Source organism: Melanerpes formicivorus, unplaced genomic scaffold, assembly GCF_026170545.1.
Source record: "Melanerpes formicivorus ecotype bairdi unplaced genomic scaffold, bMelFor1.0.p_v2 SCAF_10, whole genome shotgun sequence".
NCBI classification, from domain to species: Eukaryota; Metazoa; Chordata; class Aves; order Piciformes; family Picidae; genus Melanerpes; species Melanerpes formicivorus.
In genome coordinates this window covers 9,845,958-9,864,187 of record NW_027142362.1, presented here as the reverse complement: position 1 = coordinate 9,864,187, position 18,230 = coordinate 9,845,958, and the positions used below count along the sequence as shown (strand labels likewise).

At 57.6% G+C, this 18,230-nt stretch overlaps 1 protein-coding gene across 6 annotated transcripts; it reads right to left on the bottom strand.

The window, feature by feature from the left end:
* Positions 1-54: 54 nt before the first annotated feature.
* PAQR5 (progestin and adipoQ receptor family member 5) lies at positions 55-18,029 on the bottom strand. Of its 6 annotated transcripts, none has more exons than XM_068143568.1 (10): positions 17,984-18,029; positions 16,942-17,030; positions 12,227-12,332; positions 11,566-11,793; positions 10,247-10,374; positions 9,933-10,138; positions 8,740-8,866; positions 4,688-4,784; positions 3,276-3,417; positions 55-2,620 (listed from the first exon to the last, which is right to left on the bottom strand). In XM_068143568.1, the coding sequence occupies exons 4-10, from the start codon at positions 11,617-11,619 to the stop codon at positions 2,373-2,375; spliced, it is 1,002 nt and encodes a 333-aa protein (XP_067999669.1). In that variant the 5' UTR covers positions 11,620-11,793; positions 12,227-12,332; positions 16,942-17,030; positions 17,984-18,029; the 3' UTR covers positions 55-2,372. The 6 variants fall into 6 exon arrangements, with proteins under 6 accessions (XP_067999669.1, XP_067999668.1, XP_067999672.1 ...); XM_068143567.1 differs by lacking the exon at positions 17,984-18,029 and adding an exon at positions 17,731-17,809; XM_068143571.1 differs by lacking the exon at positions 17,984-18,029 and having other exon boundaries at positions 11,566-11,808; positions 16,942-17,334.
* Positions 18,030-18,230: the final 201 nt, after the last annotated feature.

Genomic DNA, 18,230 nt, shown 5'->3' with positions numbered 1-18,230 from the left:
TTAAGGCCTTTTCCACCCAGAAGGAGGATTTTGTAGCAACTTCACCCAGATTCCTTTCTCTTTTATTGTCTTTGTGAATCATTTGAGTGCATCACTGAATTCTGAAGGCCTGGCTGCAGCTGAAGAAGAAATCTGGCTCCTCTTCCCCTGGGCAAACCTCATTCCCCTCTTCCCCTGGGCAAACCTCTTCATGTGCCAGGCCAAGGGCCCTGGGTGGTGGTCAGTAACCATGGGCTAACTTTTCATGAAGTCAACAACTACCTTCACCTGAGGGAGACAAGAGGAGGACTTCCCCAAGCCAAGCTAAACAACCCAAGTGAAGAAATGAAGATGTCACAGCTCCTTCAGTCCCACCTGGCACACAGAGCCAGACTCCCTTCTGCTCAGAGGAGTGCTGGAGGTGAGCAAAGCTTTGCAGTGCTTAGCAATTAGCTCTGAAGTGATTAATTGTCACAGCTGGGCCCTTGTAGGACGTGACACCAAGCAGCAGAGGTCAGTGCAACAGTTGAGTTTGCTGTGGGAAGGAAAGGAACCTCTTGGCTAGACAAGAATGTCCCAGTGCTTCACAGACCATGGGGTTGGGGTGGAAGGGACCTTGGAGATCATCTACTCCAAATGCCAGGGGCAGGGACTCCTTCTACTAGAGCAGGTTCTTCAAAGCCTCATCCAACCTGGCCTCCAGGGAGGGGGCATCCCCAGCCTCCCTGGGCACCCTGTTCCAGTGTCAGAGCCATGCCACAGATAAAATGAGCAGATACCTTGGGCAGCTCTCAGAAGAAAGGTCTACTGCTAAAGACTTCTTCCTTCCTTACTCTCTTTAACAAGCTGTTGTGTTGTCACTGCATCAGTCAGACCTTGACAGAGGCAATCAGACACAAACCCCAACTCCTACACCTGTGTGATTACCAAGAAGCTTGACCATATTCCCTCACAGGCACCTTTGTGCTCCATGTCCTGCTAGGTACATCCCATGGCACTGCCTCCAGCTGCAGCCATCAGCTGCCATCTCCCCCTTGCCTGGACCAGGCTGACAACTCCCAAGCTGTTTCCAGGGCTCCCTCCTCCTGTCTGTAAAATCCCAATGCAGCAGCAAAGGAAAATGAGCAGCAAGAGATGGAGCACAGGGGCAGAAGTGTGCTCTGGTGGCCAAGAAAGGCAATGGTCTCCTGAGGTGCATGAAGAAGTGTGCTCAGCACTTTGAGGGAGGTTTGGTTCTCCTCTCACTCTAGGGGGAGGCCCTGTCTGGAGTCCTGGACCCAGTTTTGGGCTCCCCAGTTCAAGAGGGAGAGGGAAGTAGTGGAGAGAGTTGTCCAGTGGAGGTTACAAAGATGAGGGAGAGCCCTGGAGCACCTCTGTGAGGAGGAAAGGCTGAGAGCCCTGGGGCTGTTGAGCCTGGAGAGGAGCAGCCTGAGAGGGGATCTGCTCAGTGCTCAGCAAGAGCTAAAGGGTGGGGGGCAAGAGGATGGAGCCAGGCTCCTGTCAGTGGTGCCCAGGGACAGGACAAGGAGCAATGAGCACAAACTGAAACCTGGAAGGCTCCATCTGAAGAGGAGGAGAAAGTTCTTTGGTGTGAGGGTGCTGGAGCCCTGGAGCAGGCTGCCCAGAGAGGCTGTGGAGTCTCCCTCTCTGGAGAGCTTCCCAACCCCCCTGGCCATTGTGTTCCTGGGCAAGCTGCTGTGGCTGCCCCTGCTTGAGCAGAGTTTAGCAGATGATCTCCAGGGGTCCCTTCCCCACCTCACCATGCTGGGAGTGGGAGTCTGTGACCCTCTCATGGAAGTTTCTTCTAGATCAGCTCTTTCTGGGCAGTGCTGAATGTATCCACAGACAAACCTTTGTCTGCTTCAGTCTCCCAGCTTCCAGGCACTTGGGTTCAGTGTAAGGCTGCAGACTGTGGCTGTTTGAGGAGTTCATCCCCTAAATAATGTCCATTTTAAGGCTAAAAAAACCCTAAGGGAGCCCTTGGATGAGCCCTTCCTTGTGCCTTCACTTCAGGAGTGCTGGCTCTTGGTCCAACCTGCTGCCAAGGCCAGGTGTGCCAGCAGCTCCCCAGTGTCAGCTCCCTGATTGCTCCAGCAGGCAGAGCTGAGGAATGCCTCTTGCTTTGGTAAAGCATCAGCACTTGGCTGCCTTTAACCTCCCCCCAGGTAAGGCATCTTGAATATTCCTGATGGGGGGGAGGGGAAGGTAACTTGGTCAAAAAGCTTTCCAGAAGCTCTGTGTACCAAGCACAGTGCAAAACCTTCTTCTGCTCTTGAGGAAAGTAACCTCAAAGAAAATCCTTTTCTCAGAGAGCAGTGGGGAACAAACTTCTCCTCCTCCTCACCTCACACCTCCTGGCCAGCAGCACCACACAGCCTGCCCAGCCCCCCAGCCTAATGCCTGTGAGGTTTTTCTCTCTGCAGAGGCTCTGGCATGAAGGGCAGGAAGGTGGAGCAGAGCCCAATGACAGCCAGGCTGGTGGCCACACAGACCCCCATGGAGGCCAGGGTCTGCAGGGAGGAGGGGAGCAGCAGGGGGGGCTGGAGCCGGTGCTGTCGCTCAGCCATGTCCGTCATGATGGCCTCCATCTGGAAGTGTGTGCCCATGATCCCACAGACGTGGAAGACTTGGTGGCTGTGCCCTGCAAGGAAGCAAAAAGCTCCTTGAGTCTGCCACCAACCTCCTTGAGACCACCCCCAAGCTCCCTGAGGCCACCAGGCCCTGAGGAGGGCCTTCCTGGAGCCAGTTCTGGGCTCCCCAGGTCAAGAGGGACAGGGAAGTACTGGAGAGAGTCCAGTGGAGGCTACAAAGCTGCTGGGGGGCCTGGAGCATCTCTGTGAGGAGGAAAGGCTAAGAGCCCTGGGGCTGTTGAGCCTGGGGAAGAGCAGCCCCAGAGGGGATCTGCTCAGTGCTCAGCAAGAGATAAAGGGTGGGGGACAAGAGAAGGGAAACAGACTCTTGTCAGTGGTGCCCAGGGACAGGACAAGGGGCAACAGCCACAACCTTGAAGCTAGGAGGTTCCATCTGACCAAAAGGGGAAACTTCTTTGGGGTGAGGGTGCTGGAGCCCTGGAGCAGGCTGCCCAGGGAGGATGTGGAGTCTCCTCTGGAGAGCTTCCAACCCCCCCCCGGCCATTGTGATCCTGGGCAAGCTGCTGGGGGTGCCCTGCTTTAGCAGGGGGGTTGGACTGGATGATCCCCAGAGGTCCTTTCCAACCCCACCCTGCTGAGATCCAAGGTGTGAAATCCCCTTTCAGACTCTCATCAGGGAGTGAGGAAGGCTGCCCCAGCACTCACCAATGTAATCAAAGTGTCCTGGGGCGAGCCTCTCCGGCAGGTGGCTGGCGAAGATGAAGCAGGTGAGGAAGGCCAGGAAGGTGTGCTTGTAGTGGAGCAGGATGGAAGCATCTGTGCAGCTCTCTGCTGCACACTGGTAGAACTGCAGCAGCAGGGAGGTGTCCAGGCAGAGGCACCATGCAAAGGAGAGAATCACAGAGCTGCTGAGACTTGGAAGAGACCTCTGAGATCATCAACCACTCACCTAGAGCTCACATTGCCACCACTGCTGACCCAAGCCCCTCAGCACCACATCCATGTGGGTTTGAAACCCTTCCAGCCATGGTGACTCCAGCACCTCCCCTTGCAGCCTGTTGCAGTGCTTTGGAGCACCACCTTGCTTCCTTTAGAAGACACATTCCCTAAGCCACACCGTCCCACCCAACCCCCTGGAGGGGCAGGAGCCAGGGCTCAGCACAAGATCTTCCACTGACCATCTTCTCACTTAAGCAGGAGGAGAAACTTCTTTGCTGTGAGGGTGGTGGAGCCCTGGGGCAGGCTGCCCAGAGGGGTTGTGGAGTCTTCCTTCTCTGGAGACTTTCAAGGCCCATCTGGATGTGTGACCTGCCCTAGGTGATCCTGCTTTGGACTCTCTCTGGGGAGAGTCCAGTGGAGGCTACAAAGATGCTGAGGGCCCTGGAGCATCTCTGTGAGGAGGAGAGGCTGAGAGCCCTGGGGCTGTTGAGCCTGGAGAAGAGCAGCCCCAGAGGGGATCTGCTCAGTGCTCAGTGCTCAGCAAGAGATAAAGGGTGGGGGGCAAGGGGATGGAGCCAGACTCTTCTCAGAGGTGCCCAGCAACAGGACAAGGGGCAATGGGCACAAACTGGAACCCAGGAGGTTTCCACCGGAACAGGAGGAAAAACTTCTTTGGTGTGAGGGTGCTGGAGCCCTGGAGCAGGCTCCCCAGGGAGGTTGTGGAGTCTCCTTCTCTGGAGAGCTTCCAGCCCCACCTGGCCATTGTGATGCTGGGCAAGCTGCTGTGGGTGTCCCTGCCTGAGCAGGGGGAGGTTGGACTGGGTGATGTCCAGGGGATCTCTCCCAACCCTTCTCCCACACCTCCTGGCCTTAGTCATCCCTGCAGCACAATTCCCACCTCACTCCAATTGGGGAACTGGAAAGCCTGCAGCTTTCCAAGGCAGTAACTTTCCAGGCTGGGCTTTGAAGTGGAAGGAATTTGCCTGTCAATAGGTGCAGGAAAAAATAACCCCATGCCTCTTCCTGCCAGAGTTTGTTTGCCTTTGGAGGAGTTCAGAAAGCTGGGATTATTTTTTCCCCCCCTCCCAGATATTTTCAGGGTGAGATGAGGCAGCTGAGGTTTCTCTCCACCCAGGGAAGGCCTTGGGTGCTGTGCCCAGGGACAGTGAGAGACATACCCTGTAGAAGAGGGGGATGCTGTCAAACAGGTAGGGGTACACGAAGGCCAGGGTGCGGGAAGCCTTGCTGAACCTGGGCTGCTCCACCTCCACAAACCTAGAGGAGAACAGAGCAGGGGGTGTCAGGTGGCACAGGACAGCAGCTTGGGCAGTCTGGGAGCAGCCCTGGGGAGAAGGACTTGGGGGTGCTGGTGGCTGAAAAGCTGAACCTGGGCTGCTCCACCTGCACAAAGCTGGAGGAGAACAGAGGAGGTGGTTTCAGGTGGCACAGGACAGCAGATTGGGCTAACAGTGCAAGCAGCCCTGGGGAGAAGGACTTGGGGGTGCAAAGCTGGAGGTGATCTCCCACTGAGTGCTCTCAACCCAGCCCCAGCAGTGTCCTGGCTGATCCCCTGCAGTGTGGGCAGCAGGGGGAGGGAGGGGATTCTGCCCCTCTGCTCTGCTCAGACCCCACCTGCAGGGCTGGGGCCAGCTCTGGAGTCCTCAGCACAGACAGGGACCTGTTGGAGAGGGGCCAGAGACCACCACAGCAATGCTAGGGGGGCTGGAAGCCCTCTGCTGTGAGGCCAGGCTGGGAGAGTTGGGGCTGTTCAGCCTGGAGAAGAGAAGGCTCCAGGGAGAGCTTCTGGTGGCCTTTCAGGACTTAAAGTGGCCAAAAGGAAACTGGGGACAGACTTTTGAGCAGGGCCTGTTGTGACAGGATAAGAGGTGATGGTTTGAACTGAAAGAAGGAGATTCAGACTGGAGAGAAGGGAGAAATGTGTGACCCTGAGGGTGCTGAGAGCCTGTGCTGCCCAGAGAGGTGGGAGCTGCCCCATCCCTGGAGCCGTTGCAGCTCAGGTTGTCTGGGACTCTGAGCAACCTGCTCTAGCTGCAGCTCTCCCTGCTGCCTGCAGGGCAGCTGGGCTAGATAAGCCTTAAAGCTCCCTTCCCAGCCGAAGCAGCCCCTGATCCCATCATTCTGTGACTCATCAAGCAGCCATTTAGGGTTTCAAAACTTCCTGAGGAGTTGGTTCCATTTGGTGCAGCAGCTCAGCAAATCCTTTCTTCAGCTGTCCCACTGCCACTCCCTGCCCTCATCATCTCCCTGCATCCTCCTCTGCCCTAAGCCCTGCTCCTGGTGACCTTCACAGGCTGCACCGAGAGGCTGAGCACATTCTGCTGCTGTGCTTGGCCACGACATTGATGCTCAGCAGAAGTCAGGAGCCCTTCCCTTGGCTGAACCTCCCTGAACAGATCAGATGTGATTCTTATCTCTTTCTCCTGGAGTGACCCAAGCACCGGTGCCAGGCAGCCCCAGACCCTCCCAGCCCCTGCAGACAGCCCTGCCCAGGGTGTGGTTGGTGGAGCAGCCCCAGCAGCATTGCTGAGGCCTCTGCAAGCTGGGCAGGGGCAGGAGTGCCTGGGCAGGTCCCCCCCTGAGCACATCTGATCAGTGCCCCTTGCACAAGTGGGGTCTGAGTCTGCTCCCACCTTGGATGGACCTTGTGGCTGGTGTGACCCAGCTGAGGGTGAGGCCAAAGCGATTACAATCAGTCAGCAGGACCCCCAGGCAGGCAAGGGGGTGGCCCAGGTGCTGGTGGCCTCATGTGCAGCTCAGGAGGGGCCACATCCACTGAGTCCCTGTCCCCAGGCAGCAGGTTGTGAGCCTGGCACAACCCACTTGGCATGAGGAGAAGCAGCACCACAGCAGAGCTGGGCACAAAACCAGTCACCCTCTGCAGCCCCACCAGAAAGACAAGGGAGAGGAGATGGTCTCAAGGAAGCTTGAGGTTGGACATGAGGAAGAATTTCTGCCCCAAAGTGGTTGTCAAGGCCTGGAGCAGGCTGCCCAGGAGCAGCTGAGGGACTTGGGGTTGTTCTGCCCGGAGAAAAGGAGGCTGAGGGGAGACCTCCTGGCTCTCTGCAGCTCCCTGAAAGGAGGCTGGAGCCAGGTGGGGCTTGGTCTCTTCCCCCAAGGAAGAAGTGACAGGATGAGAGGAAACAAACTCAGGTCACTCCAGGGGAGGATTAGGTTGGATATGAGGAGAGATTTCATCCCCTTGAGGGTTGTCAAGACCCTGGGGCTGCCCAGGGCAGAGCCCCCGTGCCTGGAGGGGTTTCAAAGGTGTGCAGAGGTGGTGCTGAGGGACAGGGTTTGGTGGTGAGCTGGCAGTGCTGGGGGAATGGCTGAACTGGAAGATCTTTGAGGTCTTTTCCAACCTTACTGATTCTATGGCCCTCTGACAGCTGCCTGCTTTTCAGGTGCCTGTACCCAGGAGCTCTGCAGCAGGGAGATGCTGAGAATGAAAACCTGCAGCACAGGAATTAGCTTTCAAACAACCCCAAATTAATCTGGGACTGATCCCAAGCTGCTGAGGCTTCCTACAAGTCCTCTTCAAGTGGCAAGGCCTAAGGTGAGCACAGGGTCAGTGAGCTTCCTTTGCTAAGTGAGACAATAGAGAGATGCACCAGACAAAAACAAGGGGGAGAGAGGGAAAGAGGGAGAAAGGAGGAATAAAATCCCAGCTGGTGAGGGTGAGACACTGCAACAGGCTGCCCAGGAAGGTTGTGGATGCCACCTCCCTGGAGGTGTTCTGAGCCTTGGAGCAAACTCCTGCATCTCTCCTGGATCTCTCAGTGGATTCAGAGACTCACAGAATGGTTTGGCTTGGAAGGGACCTTGGAGATCATCCAGTTCCAATCCCACTGCCATGGGCAAGGACACCTCCCACTGGAACTGGCTGCTCAAGGCCTCATCCAACCTGGCCTTGAACACCTCCAGGGAGGGGGCAGCCACAACCTCCCTGGGCAACTTGTTCCAGTGTCTCCCCACCCTCACTGGGAAGGATTTCTTCCTCATCTCCAGTCTAAACCTCCCCTCCTCCAGCTTCAATCCATTGCCTCTCATCCTGTCACCACAAGCCCTTGTAGAAAGTCCCTCCCCAGCTTTCCTGTAGCCCATGTCAGGTACTGAAAGGCCACCTCTAGAGAATTCCCTTCTCCAGGCTATCTACCATGGGTGAAGTAAAGCCCAGGGCAGGTAGAGAAGGGGCAGAGCCGGTCTGGCTGGGACCCAGGGTTCAGCTGTTTGACTTGCTGCAGACAAAGTGTTTGCTGCCACTCAGGAACAAAACTCAGCACACACAGGGCTGCTGCTGGTGCCTGGAGAGTGATGCAATCAGCTGCCAGAGCCTTGAGGTTCCTCCTCTGCAGAGCTGTTATGTAAACACACACAGGAGCCCAGAGCCAAGGAGCTGTTTAGGTTGGAAGGGATCTTTAAGCTCATGGAGTCCAACCCTTAGCCCAGCACTGCCAGCTCACCACCAGACCATGGCCCTCAGCACCGCATCTGCACAGCTTTGAGACCCCCTCCAGGGCTGGGGGCTCCACCACTGCCCTGGGCAGCCTGGGACAGGCCTTCACAACCCCTTCCACGAAGAAGTTGTTCCTCATGTCCATCCTAGACCTCCCCAGGGAAAACCTGAGGCCATTTCATCTTGTTCTGTCACTTGTCCTTGGCAGAGGAGGCCAACCCCCACCTGGCTCCAGCCTGCTTTTGTGGAGTTGCAGAGAGCCAGAAGCTCTCCCCTCAGCCTCCTTTTCTGCAGGCTGGACACCCCCAGCTCCCTCAGCTGCTCCTCTCCAGACCCTTCACCAGCTTGCTGTCTCTGCTCTGGCCACACTTCAGCCCCTCAACGTCCTTCTGGCAGTGAGAGGCCCAAAACTCAAGCCAGGGTTCAAGGTGTGACCTCACCGGTGCCTGGTCCAGGGCTGACAATCCCTTCCCTGCTCCTGCTTGGTGGGATCTCCCTGCCAGGCACACACACACACACCCCCCTCACCCACTTGAAATTCCCTTGGGCACCTTCAAAACCTCCAGCTCTTTGCTTTGGCTGGCATTTGGGGACCATCAAACTCTGCTGCTGCCACTGGGCAGCACCACCTTGCCCAAACCAAGAGCCCTCCCCTCTTCCCCTGTGCCAACAGGGCCTGGAATTGCCAAGCTTGCTTAATTACCCTGGTGAAGGCTGAGGCTGCAGCAGTGCCTGTGGGGGGAAGCAGGAGCTCACCTGGAGTAGCAGGACAGGCTGGTGCTGAGCAGGGTGTTGAGGAGGGCGATGGGGACGTAGCAGTGGTGGAAGGTGCTGTCGAGCCACTCAGCTGGGAAAATGTATGCTGAGTATGCCAGAGCTGAGCCTGCAAGGACAGGAGGTGCCTGCTGAGGGGCTGGAGCTGCCTGCTGAGGGACAGCTCCCACCAGGACCCTGCAGTCTCCTCCTCTGAAGACTTCCAACACCCGTTTGGATGTGTTCCTTTGTGACCTGCGCTGGATTCCACGGTCCTGCCCTGGCAGGGGGCGTTGGCCTCGATGATCTCCCAGCCCCCCAGCATCCTGTGCTCCTGTGACCATCAGCATGCTCCTGGGCACAGATGAGAGCTCTCACATTGGAGCTTGGCATGGGGTGTTCTCAGGCAGGGGAGATGGGAAGTGAGGTTGAGGAGCAGGCAGCTGGAGCACAGACCCATGGAAGTGTTGTGGGTGGCAGAGACCTTTAAGCTCATGGAGTCCAACCACTAACCCAGCACTGCCAGCTCACCACCAAACCACATCCCTCAGCACCACAGCTCCAGGGCTTTGAAGCCCCTCCAGGGATGGGGACTTCACCACTGCCCTGGGCAGCCTGGGCCAGGCCTTGATAGCCCTCAAGGGAGAGAAATTGTTCCTGATGTCCAACTTAAACCTCCCCTGGGCAGCTTGGGGCTGTTTCCTCTTGTCCTGTCCCTTTTTCCTCGGGAGAAGTGACCTATCCCCACCTGGCTCCAGCCTCCTTTCAGGGGGCTGTAGAGAGCCAGGAGGTCTCTCCTCATCCTCCTTTTCTCCAGGCTCAACACCCCCAGGTCCCTCAGCTGCTCTCACACAGCCTGTTCTCCAGAGCCTTCACCAGCCAGCCCCTGCAGACACCTTTCCAGGAGGAGCTGGAGGTGTGTTGTGCCACATGGACAGGTCTCCATCCCAGGGCTGATACAAAACCCAGCTCCAAATTCATGGTGGTATCAGAGATGCTTCATGGTCCCTGCTCCCAAACACCAGGCTGCAGGCAGGTGGAGGGAAGGGAGGAGTGGAAGCACCCCCCCTGCTTGCCTGGTGGGTACAAGCCATCTGAGCAGCCAGGCTTCAGGCCCTGGCCTCGCTGTCTCCATGCCCTTCAGCTCCTGCTGCCCCAGGGAACTGCTGACCCCCAGCACCGCTGCCCATCCTTACCCAGGCTGTACATGCTGAGAGCTGCATAGTCAAAGAAGTAGCAGATGTGCCTGGCATGGGTGGACATGGTGCTGAAGGTGTGGGCACAGCTGGAGGCCAGGGGGTAGATGCAGCAGGTCAGCAGGTAGGCAAGGAGGGGCCAGGCCTGGGGGTCCTCAGGGCCACCCGGCCCCCGCAGCCGCCCCACCAGGGTCCACACAAAGTACCTGCGGGGTGGAGGAAGGTGAGCAGCACACCCCTGGGTGTGTGTGTCCCCCCCCATCCCACCACCTCCTGCCAGGAAGCATGCTGAAGCCCCAGAGGTTGGCTCCTACCAGGCAGGCACAAAATGAGTCCAGATGTTTAGGGTCTCGTTGGTCATCTGGAAGACGCTGAGCAGGCAATCGGCAGCCGAGCTCCTGGGGGGGCGATACCCAAAGAGGATCCCCTGCTCCTGGTAGCCCTGCAAGGCAAGGACTGGCACCAGGGGCAGCAGCAGGGGGAAGGAGGAGTGGGAGGAGGGAGAGAGAGGAGAGGAGGGAGAGAGAGGAGAGGAGGGAGAGAGAGGAGAGGAGGGAGAGAGAGGAGAGGAGGGAGAGAGAGGAGAGGAGGGAGAGAGAGGAGAGGAGGGAGAGAGAGGAGAGGAGGGAGAGAGAGGAGAGGAGGGAGAGAGAGGAGAGGAGGGAGAGAGAGGAGAGGAGGGAGAGAGAGGAGAGGAGGGAGAGAGAGGAGAGGAGGGAGAGAGAGGAGAGGAGGGAGAGAGAGGAGAGGAGGGAGGGAGAGGAGAGGAGGGAGGGAGAGGAGAGGAGGGAGGGAGGGAGAGGAGAGAGAGAGGAGAGGAAGGAGAGAGAGAGGAGAGGAAGGAGAGAGAGAGGAGAGGGAGGAGAGAGAGAGGAGAGGGAGGAGAGAGAGAGGAGAGGGAGGAGAGAGAGAGGAGAGGGAGGAGAGAGAGAGGAGAGGGAGGAGAGAGAGAGGAGAGGGAGGAGAGGAGGGAACCAAAAGAAGGGTGCCCACAATTCAGGACCCAGCTGCGAGGACAGAGCTGTGTCCCTCTCCTCTGGGAGGGGGTCCCAGGGAGTGGCTGAGCACTGTCCCAGGGTGGGGGTGGTCTCCTCAGCAGCCTGCTCCCACCTGTCACCCACCTCCCAAAGTGATGGGGACAATGTTTCTAGCAGAGCCTGTTCTGGCAGGACAGAGGGGGCTGAGTTTAAACTATGCTGTGAGGCCAGGCTGAGAGAGTTGGGGCTGCTCAGCCTGGAGAAGAGAAAGGCTCCAGGGACACGTTCTGGTGGCCTTTCAGTGCTCATAGGAGCTGATCAGAAAGCTGGGGACAGCCTCTTGAGCAGGGCCTGGTGTGACAAGGCAAGGGGTGATGGTTTGCAATGAAAGAAGGAGATTCACACTGGAGAGAAGGGAGAAATGTTTGACCCTGAGGGTGCTGAGAGCCTGTGCCAGGCTGCCCAGAGAGCTGGGAGATGTCCCATCCCTGGAGCCATTGCAGCTCAGGTTGTTTGGGTCTCTGAGCAGCCTGCCCTAGTTGCAGCAGTCCCTGCTGGCTGCAGGGGGGCTGGACTAGGTGGCTAGGTCCCTCCCCACCCAAACCACTGTGAAATCCCCACCAAGCTCTGGGCACAGAGCAGGAGAACTCTCTGACCTTAGGCACTTGGTTGATGCTCAGCAGCCTGGGTAACTTGAGACTCAGCATCATGCAGGTTAGGGGCTCCAGCTCCAAGGGATGTTTCTGGCTCAGCTTCCTTGGGGACAAGCCCCTCTGGTGCCTCACACCCAGCCTGGCCACATCTGACCCCACTCTGAGGAAGCAGTGGGCTGGGGCTGCCCCGTGGTGGCTGAGGAGGTGGTGCTTGGCTTTAGGAGAGGTGATCTGGAGGAGACAAACCTTCACCAGGCTGTGGCACAGTGTCCCCATGCAAGGTCCCAAACCCACACCTGAGAAATGCTTCCTGGGGTGGATTCTGTGGCGTGGGGATGGGAGATGGCATCCATCCCATGCTGGGCTTCTCCTGACTACCCACACCCAAATGGGGCAAGGGGAGGACACCATACCCCTGAGCCCACCACCTGGAGGGCCTCAAGCCCTCTGTTACCACCCCAACAGAGATGTAGGAACAGCACCCATGTGCCCAGAGCACTTGAAGTGACACCAAAAGCCCTGGGCACGGGCTGGGGGGGCTGCAGGGTGCAGGCAGGGCCCCTCAGGGAAGCAGCATCTGAGTTGATTCCCCTCCACCCACTCCTCATCAAACATCCCAGCCCCGTGGTGCAGCCCTTCCAGCCCCAACACCTCCATCTCTTACCTGCTGCTGGCTTCCCCAGCGCCGCCTCTCCCCCCCTCCAGTCTGTGAAACAAAGGTGACAAAACCACCATCATCTCCTGTGTCCTACTGCAGAGGACCTCCTGGCCTGGGGGAAAGTGGGTGAGAAGAAGCCTGAGCAGGGGCTTGGAGCTGTAGCAAGCCAGCATCCCTCCCCCTGGCCTCCTTTTCTCCAGGCTGAATAACCCCAGGTCCCCTCAGCCTCCAGGGAGCCGCTCCTGGGCTGGCATTCCAGCTGCTGCAGCCGCCCCAGAACTTCACACCAGGATGTCACCAAGCTTCAGCACACATTGGTGGTGCTGCCAGCCCCAAAGAACCCCCTGGGCCCTGGCACTAAGCTTCACCTTCCTCTGCTCTTCCTCCCCACTCATACTCTACCTCTCCTCACGGCCAAGCAGCTGCAGTGCAAGCCACCTGGGCCACCTCGAGGTGGGAGTGCCCAGGGAGAGGGAGGTGGCTGGGAGGTGGTTAACAGGAGGGAAAAAATTAACAAGGCAGGAGAGCAATAAAGCCAAACATAAAATCACACTGGAAATGCCTCCAGTTAAAGATTAGACCCAAACCCAGAGCCCTCTCTTGGCTGCTAAATCCCAGGGGGGCTGCCTCCCCAGGGTGGGAAAGGGGAACCTGAGGTGGCTTCCAAAGCAGCAGGACCCAGCTGGAGGGCAGGGAGTGGGGTCCAGAGCAAAGGTCTTGTGAGGAGCAGCTGAGGGAACTGGGGTTGCTCAGCCTAATGGAGAAAAGGAGGCTGAGGGGAGACCTGGCTTGTAACAATTCCCTGAGAGGAGGTAAGAGCCAGGTGAGGACTGGCATCTGATCCCAAGGAACCAGGGACAGGACAAGAGGAAATGGCCTCAGGCTGCATCAGGCTGAGGAACAATTTCTTCTTCAACAGACTTGTCAAGACCTGGCCCAGGCTGCCCAGGGCAGTGGTGGAGTCCCCATCCCTGGAGGGGCTTTGAAGCCCTGGGGATGTGGTGCTGGGGGCCATGGTCTGGTGGTGAGCTGGCAGTGCTGGGGGAACGGTTGAACAACATGACCTGAAAGGTCTCTGCCACCCAGGAGCAACTCCATGGCTCTGTGAGCAAGGGCAGGGAGCAAGGACAGCCGTTGGCTATTTGCATGCTCCAGGAGCAGAGAGCTTGCTGGCCCCATCCCACATCTGATAGAGAGACAAAAGAGGGGGGTGGAGGGATGGAACAAAACCAACGCCCCCCCCTTATCTTAGAGAAGCCACACAAGCCCTTCACAAAGGCTCAGGTGCAGCCCAGGTGAGGCAGGTCAGGCACAGGGAGCTGGTGCTGCTGTGCTCACCCCATGGAGAACGTGGGAAGCACCAGGCTCAGGCTTAGCAAAGAATTTGTGCTCTGCAGAGCAAAATGAGTCACTGGAGCCGCGGGTGCAGCCAGGCACACCCTGCAGGGCTCTTTTCCTCCTCCTTCGGCTGAGCTTTTCCCACTGTGCTGCTGTGGAAGCCTCGTGGGATGAGGGACAGGGCCACACCAGAGCTCTGACCGCTGCCAACAGCGCCTTACAAACTTCACAGGCTGCAAACACACCTCCTCCCTCCTCTCCCTTCCCCTCTCCCTCTCCTCCCCCTTCCCCTCTCCCTCTCCTCCTTTCCCCTCTCCCTCTCCTCCTTTCCCCTCTCCCTCTCCTCCTTTCCCCCTCCCTCTCCTCCTTTCCCCTCTCCCTCTCCTCCTTTCCCCTCTCCCTCTCCTCCTTTCCCCTCTCCCTCTCCTCCTTTCCCCTTCTCCTTCTCCTCCTTTCCCTTCTCCCTCTCCTCCTTTCCCTTCTCCCTCTCCTCCTTTCCCTTCTCCCTCTCCTCCTTTCCCTTCTCCCTCTCCTCCTTTCCCTTCTCCCTCTCCTCCTTTCCCTTCTCCCTCTCCTCCTTTCCCTTCTCCCTCTCCTCCTTTCCCTTCTCCCTCTCCTCCTTTCCCTTCTCCCTCTCCTCCTTTCCCTTCTCCCTCTCCTCCTTTCCCTTCTCCCTCTCCTCCTTTCCCTTCTCCCTCTCCCCCTTTCCCTTCTCCTCTTTTTCCTTCTTCTTCTCCTCCCCCTTTTTCTTCTTTCTGTCTCCTCCTTTTCCTTCTCCTTTTCATAGACTCACAGAAGGGTTTGGGTTGTAAGGGACCTCTAAAGGTCATCTAGTCCAACCCCTTCCTTCTTCTCCTCCTCCTTCTTTTCCTCCTTTTCCTCCTTCTCCTCCTTTTCATTCTCCTTCACTTTGTTCTCCCTCTCCTATTCCTTCTCCTCCTTTCCACTCTTTTCCCTCTCCTCCTTTCCACACTTTTCCCTCTCCTCCTTTCCACTCTTTTCCCTCTCCTCCTTTTCACTCTTTTCCCTCTCCTCCTTTTCATCTCCCTCCCCTATTCCTTCTCCTCCTTTTCATTCTCTTCCCTCTCCTCCTTTTCATTCTCTTCCCTCTCCTCCTTTTCCTCCTCCTCCTGATCCCCCCATGTCATTCTCAAGTCTCCACAGGGACATCAGGTACCACAAGCTTCAGGTCCAGCCCAGGAGCCTTTGGTCTTTTGCCCATGTCACCCAGGGAAGGTCCCTGCTGAGCACCAGCTTTTACCCTCTGTTAATGCTGTGGCTCGTCCCTGGCAAGAGGAGCCCGGACACGTCCCCTGTCACCCTTCCTCCGCTCTGTGCCCGGGCTTGGTTCCAACGAGCGTGGTCACAGCAGCTCTGTCCCAGCTCAGCTCTCCCCACCGGTGTCATTTAATGGAGGGGGGGGGGGAATATCTGAGCTGTTAATGATTAACTTCGGTGACTTTCTTCGGGTGGTACAAGGAGAGAGCCGAGCTGGGCGGTGAACCCGGGCTCCCGGGAGCGCTCGGCACCGGCCTCGGCAGGGCAGGACATGCCAAGACCTTTTCCAGCCGAACAAGAGAGGCTTTGTAGGAGGTTGTTATTGCTGCGGGTGGCTGCTGGTATCTGCTCGGGCTGGGAGATCAGCAGGCAGCTCCCAGCAGACGTGGAAGCTTCAGGGCTTTCCCGAAGTCCCTGCGTTTCAGACACGTGCCGGAGCCCTCCGCCAGAGCCAGGGCTTTCACCCAGCCTCCTTGGGAGGCACTCAGCACCTCCTCAAACCCTCGGCAGCCGCCACAAAGCCTGCAGGCAACCGGCCCCCAGCCCCCAGCCGCTGGGAGAGGGCAGGAGGAAAAACCGCGTTGTCCCCACAGCACCATCCCCAGCACAACAGGGGAGCATCAAAGCTGGCAAACATTCAGCATCCCTGGGAGCAACCCACAACAGAAACTGATTGAGAGGGAAGAAGGGCAAAAAAAAAAACAAACCCTCAAACAAACCGGAACAGCTCCTAAAATCCTGAGGAAACTGCCACAAGTCCTGCAACCGACCAGCCCCAGCCGCCAGAGGAGAGCAGGGGACCAAAGAAACATCACCCACATCGCTCCCACCCCCGCACGATGGGTGAGCATCAAACCCTGCAGAGCTTCAGCATTCCTTGGGGGGCAACCGAACTGATGGAGGGGGAGAAAAGGACAAAACTCCAAACCTCCTTACACCATCCCCATCACCCACATCGCTTAACTCCCAACCAACACAATGGGTGATCACCAAACCCTATAGAGCTTCAGCATCCCTTGGGGGCAACCGAACTGATGGAGGGGGAGAAAAGAACGAAACTCCAAACCTCCTTACACCATCCCCATCACCCACATGGCTTAACTCCCAACCAACACAATGGGTGAGGATCAAACCCTGCAGAGCTTCAGCATCCCTTGGGGGCAACCGAACTGATGGAGGGGGGAGAAAAGGACGAAACTCCAAAACTCCTTACACCATCCCCATCATCCACATCACTTAACTCCCAAGCAACACAATGGGTGAGCATCAAAGCCCTGCAGAGCTTCAGCATCCCTTGGGGGGCAACCAAAAAAGGGAAACTGATGGAGGGGGAAAAGGACAAAACGCTAAACCCCCCACTACACTGTCCCCATCACCATCATCACTTAACTACAAACACAATGGGTGAGCATCAAAGCCCTGCAGAGCTTCGGCACCCCTTGAGGGGCAACCAAAAGAGAAACTGATGGGGGGGGGAAGGACAAAACCCTAAATCCCCTCTACACCATCCCCATCACCCACATCACTTAACTCCCAAGCAACACAATGGGTGAGCATCAAAGCCCTGCAGAGCTTCGGCATCCCTTGGGGGCAACCAAAAAAGGGAAACTGATGGAGGGGGAAAAGGACAAAACGCTAAACCCCCACTACACTGTCCCCATCACCATCATCACTTAACTACAAACACAATGGGTGAGCATCAAAGCCCTGCAGAGCTTCGGCATCCCTTGGGGGGCAACCAAACTGATGGAGGGGGAGAAAAGGACAAAACTCCAACCCCCCCCCCCACACCATCCCCATCATCACTTAACTCCCAAGCAACACAACGGGCGAGAATCAAAGCCCGGCAGAGCTTTAGCATCCCTTGGGGGCAACCGAAAGAGGAACTGATGGAGGGGGAGAAAAGGACAAAACTCCAACCCCCCCCCTACACCATCCCCATCATCACTTAACTCCCAAGCAACACAACGGGCGAGCATCAAAGCCCTGCAGAGCTTCGGCATCCCTTGGGGGCAACCAAAGCAAATGAAAGTGATTGAGGGAGAGGGGCAAACCCGAAACAACCCAAGAGGCAGAGCCAGCAAAGCAGAGCAGCCGGTACTTACAGCTCTGCCGGCGGGGAGCGGGGCTGGCTCGGATGCTGCGTTCCCGGCGGCGGCGGCGCTGGCTCCGGCCGCCCGCCCGCGTTACTCATCTGTGTACAAACACAACCCACATGGCCCGGCCGTCTTTGGAAGCTCTCAGCTGGGGCGTGGGCAGCCAAAGAAGAACGGGCCGGGACAGGTCTGCCAAAGCCCACAGCCCCGTAGGAAAACTCTTCTCTTGTTTTGAAAGCTTCCCTTCGCTTTGCTTCACCAGCACCACCCCCCTGCTCCACGAAGGATGGTCCCCAGGTTAGGGAGGAGAAGGAGAGGGGGGGGGTGGTGGAGGGTCAGGCTGCTTTCCCAGATTAGGAGCAAATGACTTCTGGCTCGTCTTGGTGGTGGAACAGGAAAAAGGCAACAAAATAAAACCGGAAATCACTGCGGCCAAACTGCTCTCAGATCAGGCTCTGGATCAGCCTCAGCTGGGCTGTGAGGAAGTGGGAGAAGGACAGGAAAAAAGATCAGCTCCCAGCCCTCCCCGTGCATCTTCAGCTCCCGGGACCCTCTGCTTTTAGCACCGGAAAACACCCCCGAACTTGCTTCTCTGTCTGCAAAGAGACTGTCAAGCCCAAGAGCTCCCAAACTGGAGAGCAGCTCATTCCCAGGAGGGGGCTGGAGGCCCCTCTGCTTGGCCACCATGGGGCAGAAGCCACCAGCAAGCCCCACAGCTGTGCTGGCTACAAAACTCAGCCTTTTCCCCCTTCTCCACCCCGAGAAAGCCTCTATTCTCCTCTGTCCTCCAGCTCTTACATCATTCCCAGCGGGGTGGTGGAGGTCCCTCTGCTTGGCCACCACGGAACAGAAGCCCCCAGGTCCGTGCTGGCTGCAGCACTCAGGCTGTTTCCCCTTCTCCACCCCCAGGAAGCCTCTGTCCTCCTGCAGCCGTTGGTAACAGGTTTCACAACATGTGAGCAGAGCCTTGGAGTGGCTGCAGAGGGATGCCCGGGCGTTGCTCCTGCCTTCTTAAGTAGCTGGAGGAACTGGAGCCAAGTGTAATACTCACAAGTCATGGGGAGAAGCTAAAAGGGTCCTTTGAAATCAGGGCTGGAGAAGCTGCAGCACTAAACCTGCTGGGGTTTTCCCCTGAGACCAGTTTCTGCCCTGGTCGTGGGATCAAGCAAGTTTGCAGGTGGCAGCAAGTATGAGTCGCCTGGGTGACACATCTGAGGGCTGGGATCCACCCAGAGGGACCTGGGCATACTCCACGAGGTTCAACAAGGCCAAGTGGAAGGTCCTGCACCTGGGTTGGA

Excerpts from the sequence above, each read along its gene's own strand:
- PAQR5 (XM_068143568.1), bottom strand. The coding sequence starts at position 11,619 with ATGATGCTGAGTCTCAAGTTACCCAGGCTGCTGAGCATCAACCAAGTG. Across the intron at positions 10,375-11,565 it reads GCATCAACCAAGTGCCTAAG|GGCTACCAGGAGCAGGGGAT; the intron begins GTCAGAGAGTTC and ends CTTGCCTTGCAG. Across the intron at positions 10,139-10,246 it reads ACTCATTTTGTGCCTGCCTG|GTACTTTGTGTGGACCCTGG; the intron begins GTAGGAGCCAAC and ends TCCACCCCGCAG.